Below are 6318 nucleotides of genomic sequence, written 5' to 3' on the forward strand. Positions count from 1 at the left end.
TCATTACTCCGGTTCCTGATTGACTGACGTCGTTCATGTAGTCCGTCTCAAACCGTACCACACGCCTGCTACATCATCCACTTAGCACCGGGACGGTGCTTTTGCCGCCGGGAGTTATGCTACGGTTGTGCTTGCGCTTGGAACGCTCGTGCTTGGTGCGCTCGCGCTTGGAACGCGAAGAGGACGAAGTGCGTTTCTGCGGCTGGGCTTCGCGTGCCCGGTTGTTCGGCTGGGTGGCTGTAAGCTGTTTCCCTGTAAATATATTTTTCCCTTTTGGTGTGCACATCTTCACGTTACAATATATATATATATATATATATATATATATATATATATATATATATATATATATATATATATATATATATATATATATATATATATAGTATTGTGCGTTTTTATCGCTGACACTTTCAAAAATTTCCCCGCCTCAACCGCTGGCTCGTTTGCGGTGAAACTGCACACAGAGCTTGTGTATTATGGTAACTTTTGTATCGTAGGAAGTTTGACAACGGTACTTACTTAGTTGAGCCGTGCATGATGCGAAAACATAATCGTCTACGTAGAGATCGGCAACGAAAACCCGCAGACGACGCTTTTTCGCTGAAGGGCGGCAGTGGCGCCATCTTTTTGCAGTAGCGCAAAGCGTACGGACAAGGCCGCCAAGGAGAGAAGCGTTTCGGTGCAGGTGGGCTGGAAACGCTGATTGGTCGATGGAATGCGCTTCTCCGTGACGTTTTTCTGCTTCTCCCTCGTTCTCAACCGGACGTGCGTCACCGCGCCCACTTTGGACCTGTCCCTAGAGCACCTAGGGAATCGCTAGGCGCCCCCGCCGCTGCCGCCGCGCAGCATGGCATTCGGTTCGTGGGGCTCGGCAGCAGCGCTTGTTTCGGGAGCTGTCCAGCTATGGCTGTTTTGCGTGGTGTGCTCGTCGGCGACAGGCAGCTGAAATTTTTGTGCAGTTCTCGCTTGCGGCTTTCGCCGGTAGTGAGAACATGCACTTTCAGCTTTAGCGGCCACGACGCAATCAGCCTAGCTGAAATAATTCCCGAGACATGCTTTCGGCGCGCCGATTTTGTCTCGACAGAGGAGATGACCCGCGAGAAATCGCCAGCCACATAAAGGTACGCATTTTATCTCAAATTTCGCTTCCAGCCACATAAAGGTAGGCATTTTATCTCAAATTTCGCTTCATGAAGTGCTGTACCGCTTACCTGCATGTCTTGCGCATTCCAGGACCTCGTTTTGCTGCTGCAGGAGAACGTGGCCAGTGTCGTGCTGGTCTTCAAAGTCTTGCCACGCCATTTCGATGAGCCACGTAAGGCGCAATTTGAGGACCGCCGGCGTCGCCAGCTGAACCGCCGTCTGTCAGCCACGCTGAAGCGCTTGTCGGGCGTGCACATTCTCAACCCCGAGGTAAGGGTTGAACAACATTTTCGCAAGTTTTCTCGAGCAGAACTCACCAAATTGCGGCGCTTGTAACGTAACTTTTTTTGCAGCATCGTTTCCTGGATGCTTCTGGCAAGCCGATGCTGTCCTTGTTTGCCGCAGACCGATATCACGTGGCGAGAGACCGGGGCATCGACCAGATGTCAAAGATTATCGTCGCGGCCCTCGTCAAGATCTACGGACCAGGGATAGCGCCGGCTTCAAGGGCAAGACCAGGAGAGGTGTACGTCGTGCACCGGTGTCGTCGGTGCGGAGCCAAAGGGCACAAGACGGACCACTGCTGGGCCTACTGCTCACCGCGCCGCCACGCCGCTGCAGGTCGCGGTTGAAGTGCACCTGCAAACGGCCCTTTTTAGGGCCACCTCATTGTTTCCTGGCAGATCGCGAGCGTCCCGTTTCGTGCCCGTATTCCCTCTCTGTCGAAATCGACGCCAGACATCTAAATCGCGCGGTGTGAGCTAGTAAATCGCTGGTAGAGACAAAAACTCGTGCTTGTATACAGACTTACCCATCTCCAGTGCGCCTTTGTTTATTTCCGTAGGCACTACTCGCACTTTGTAGAAATCGACGCCAGCCGCGAAATTTTACATGTTAGAACTCGCTACAGCATTAGCGCAGCGTGCCTTCGTCTCTTTACGTTCTAACTTTTATGCAGCGCACCTTTGTTTCCTCGTTACTTTTGTTCTTTTCAGTCGTTTCCTGAATCCGTCCAAAGAGCCGGGCTAGGTGGATGATTATGGAACCACATGGCGATCGCACTGCATACAGCACGACTTTGGTCCCTGTGTTTTTAAATAAAAACATCAGATGTCGAAGGTCATGGTCGTGTCCGAGGATGGCTTCCACAGCTGGGGCCTAACCATAGGGACCGCACACGCTTTGTCGTCGTTGCCAAGTGAAGAGGCCCAAGATGGCTGGCATCCTTAATAAAGATCCCTTCTCGGGGTCGCTTTAGTGTTTCCTGGCAGATCACGCGCTTTCCACCCTGTGCACATGCTCTCATTTCCAATTAAAGGTCCTTTAAACCCTGCAGAAGGCATGAATTAGCAAGTGCTAATAACAGGATGTTGCATGGTACTTGAACAATAGCGGCTACAATGACAAAGGTGAAGTGCTGGAGTTACACGGAAATAAAAAAGGTTGGGGGTGCCCACATAACAACCTGAAATGGTTTTGGACAGGACTCCTAGTTAATTGCATTTGGAAGAGAAAGACAAGGTTTAATTTTGCAGTGTAAGCTTGCTTCTCTAGAATGAACAGAGAACTTTGCCTCGCACTGTTTGGGCCACCTTCCTTGACCCCATGAAAAAAAAAAAACGGGATGCCTCTGGGAAACTATTTGCGGAATCTCCCCCCCTCCCCCCCCCCATTCAGGAGGGAAGGGTGGGGGGGGGGGGTGACGGCCTCCTCTTTGTCGGGCTCGGCGCGACGCACAATGGACAAGACGGCGAAAGGAAGGGGGCTGTCAGTGACGCATGTTCCGCGCTCTTCGCTTAGCCAGCGTACAAGTCCCTTCGACAGCCTGAAATGCCTTCGGTGGGCAACGTCACGCATGTCGAAAGGATTGTCATGCACGTGCGACCGCCGATAACATTCCTTGCAAGCTTATTCATTGCCGTGAAAATCGGGCGGTGAGCATTTCTGGTGCGAACTTAGTAAGGTCTGCAAGGAAAGACCTTACGCAACTTTACTGGGGCATAGCCGCCTTTCCGAAATTAACCGTGACAAGTGCCTAGCTGTCTTTGGATTCCGGCGAATTTGCAGCTGTACCTCCGAATCCTCCTCGCCCGTTCCCACGCGGCTTCGCATGCCATGTCGCCATGTGCGGTAAAAAGAACAGTTTGCAGTTTAAATGGTTCAAGTATGAAGCTATGCAATGAAGCCAATTACAGACTTCTGTACAACAGCTAGAGGAATTTCAAGAGCATGCTGTGTGATGCTAGTCAAAACTAATGCAGTCAACTATTATTTCGTATTTTTTTGACCAAACAGACATGAAACGTCTGAAGATGAATGTGTACCAAACACATCGGTGCATCAGTTAATTGTGATGCGTGAAAAAAATTGTACTAACATATAAATGCCCATATGTCGTCGTAATCAGGAATACTGAAGAATTAAGGAAAATAAAAAGTTTTTTTTTGTTCAGGCTCACACACCTGCTACAAACATCTTTATACGCGTACGTAACAATTTATGACTCTGTAAGAAGCATTTTGGGTAAAAAGTAGAGTATGGCAGAAAGGAGTCTTTAGGAAATGCACTGTGTAGAAATAGCCCTACCAATTTCATGTGATCGTTCGATAAATGTAACAAATACCGTGCAAACAAGCTCGCTGCATAGTATAGTTTTTTTGCAAGTTACTGGTTGCAGACCGCTCTGCAGTCACTGGACTGTGATTGTGTAAGTACTGCATGACAGTGCATGGATTGCACAGCAGTTTCTTGTTCATTTCGTTTACCACCATCATTTGTAAGAAGGGGCCATTTCTCATATACATGTGTTTCTCTGCGAGTGTCGTTCTGCGCAGCGAGCGTTCCTTTGTGCCCGCATGTGTGCTTTCGGTGCGGGAGGGCGTCCTTGGCGGCACCCTCCGTTCTGCGAACGGACCGATGGGCGCCCGCTTCGTTAGCTTATTATTGGTGTGGTCGTTAGGGCCGCGGGAAATGCCGCCGCTGCCCGAAGTACGAACCGGAGAGCCGTGCGGCGTCTCCTTTCAAGTGGACCCATGCACGTGTGCGCGTGAGAGTGTGTGTGTCTGTGTGTGTGTGCGCTTCCGGTGCACTGCAGGTGCGCGGTAGCCTGCAGCGCTTGGAGGAGACTCAGTCAAGTGACAGACGACAAGGAACCCGTGAGAGTGTGTGTGCGATGCTATTTTAGCTTGTAAATAAGTTTTCGTAAATATACCCTTTTGTATTTCCTTCACATGAGAGTTTAATCGTTTCATTTCTTCAGCGCGTATTTGTAACATTAATTTAATCTTAAGCCTCATTTCAAACACAATGAAACAGGACGTGTAACTTTTTGACATGTTCCTTTTTGGCAGCCTCTAAAAATATTTCCGCATGAATGGGCTAGCTTAATTGTTTTGCAGCAATATAACCACGGCACTGCTGTAACTTGCAACATTTTCAAATTGTGTGAGTATCACTGCATGTGAGGGGTCACAACCATATCCTAGCTGTTTCTTGAAGGTCCCGTTGCTTTGATGGCAATGCTTGGACAACCATGACCATCTTCCGCATTCATGCGTACAGGGTATGCCCATTACGTGCATGCCTTTCTACCTATTAATGCCTTACAATGCAAACAGACAACAAATAAAAGGAAGAGCACAAGTACAGACAGTGTTTGTAGCCCACACTCTTCTTCTTCACGTCAGTAAATGTATATGGCACATACCCACGCGGGGGGATTTGCCAAGGTACTGTGGAGATTGCCAATGAAATATTTGCACGGGGGAAAAAAAGACGTGAGGCGGCGGCGTAGAAGACTGAATCAGGATAAAAATTGGAAAATTCAATAAAATTTAAGAAATATGAATTACCGAGAATAGAATCAAGCATTTTAGACATGCAACAGAATTTTGTATGCAGCTAACAAGGTGACCGATCAGTCGCACTTATGTAATCATGAAGGTAGCCACAAACACTGCTTAACGGAAATTCCTTGGCGCTCGCACCGAACGAGAGAAGGACTGGAAGAGACAGAGGGAGTCCTAACCTCGAAAGAGGGACCTCCAAATACTGCTTTCCTTGAACTGCGAACCGCCGGCGAGAGAGGAGAAAATGACCTATTGTTTCAACTTGCCCACATGAGACACAAAGGTTTGTCGCAGCGAACCCGCATCGGCGCAAGTATAAATTTAAGTGAGGGATTTTGCATCGCAGAAGCGTCACTGACACCTCGCAACGCCTTGATTTACACCACTGGACATTCCATGGGTAATTTAAGTGGTGAAAATCCACGGTATTGAGCAACGGATCACTCAAGCTGGCTGAAATATGTTGGAACCGCTGGAAACGTGAAGTTTCCAACATAATGAGGTGAAGGACAGGAAAGATTACAGGAGCGCTGAGAGCTGACCTTGCCAATAAATCAGCCACCTCGTTAAAATAAACACCCGAATAGGCAGGTACTCAGACCAAGTGGATCTCACGCACTGTGCACGGAACATAAAACCTAAGCGACCAATTCAATAACGATTTTCCGGAATTTTGGAGACTAGAACTGAAAGGCAGTCTGCAAGAATGAGAACTCAAGCTACATGCCTGGGAATTAAGAGAAGAGCCAAAATAACCAAAAAATCTACGAAGAATATAGGAGTATAATCAGGGATACAAACAGAATAGCTCCAAGCCAGATCCTGCGAATATATCCCAATTGTAATGTTTAGTAGCTTCTTCTGAATTTAAAAGTAATGCTACTACTTTGAACTTTAAACTTTGGGGGTTCGAATAATAGCTGATAAATCACAGGGGGACAAAAACTGAATAACGGTAACAGAAACTTTGGCTATATTCAAGAAACATTACAAATGTCTTCCTTCGACGACTCTTCTTCCCGCACTGCCCCGTCCACCCGTTTTCTTCAGCAACTCGTTGCAAGGAGATCAGATCAACTTGAAGCGGAGCTAACAAATTCTGCGTGAACCTAACTTGCGGAAGCTGATAGCGTGGCCAATGCCTCCCATGCCTACTACGGATGGAATCAATACAAAGTCGAAGAAAAAGTATACCGCAGCACACATACATTGATTGAAAGTGAAAGACGAATTTTGTTGATGTTGTTAGCCTATCAAAAGATGGCACATACCTACACTGGGCGATCAGCCAAGAATCCGGTGGCTATTCACCTGTACTCAGTTA

At 47.8% G+C, this 6318-nt stretch overlaps 1 protein-coding gene across 1 annotated transcript; it reads left to right on the forward strand.

Moving 5' to 3' along the window:
* The first annotated feature begins 876 nt into the window (after window positions 1-876).
* LOC144110398 (uncharacterized) lies at window positions 877-2153 on the forward strand. The gene is made up of 3 exons (XM_077643250.1): window positions 877-1124; window positions 1237-1416; window positions 1500-2153. Exons 1-3 carry the CDS (start codon window positions 1056-1058, stop codon window positions 1776-1778), a joined length of 528 nt encoding a protein of 175 aa, XP_077499376.1. The 5' UTR covers window positions 877-1055; the 3' UTR covers window positions 1779-2153.
* Window positions 2154-6318: the final 4165 nt, after the last annotated feature.

Source organism: Amblyomma americanum, chromosome 11, assembly GCF_052857255.1.
Source record: "Amblyomma americanum isolate KBUSLIRL-KWMA chromosome 11, ASM5285725v1, whole genome shotgun sequence".
Taxonomy (NCBI): domain Eukaryota; kingdom Metazoa; phylum Arthropoda; class Arachnida; order Ixodida; family Ixodidae; genus Amblyomma; species Amblyomma americanum.

What these genes read in the sequence shown, in the direction of transcription:
- LOC144110398 (XM_077643250.1), top strand. Translation starts at nt 1,056, where the DNA reads ATGCTTTCGGCGCGCCGATTTTGTCTCGACAGAGGAGATGACCCGCGA. An exon ending in AAATCGCCAGCCACATAAAG is followed by an intron (nt 1,125 to 1,236) that starts GTACGCATTTTA and finishes TGCGCATTCCAG; the next exon opens with GACCTCGTTTTGCTGCTGCA. An exon ending in TGCACATTCTCAACCCCGAG is followed by an intron (nt 1,417 to 1,499) that starts GTAAGGGTTGAA and finishes CTTTTTTTGCAG; the next exon opens with CATCGTTTCCTGGATGCTTC.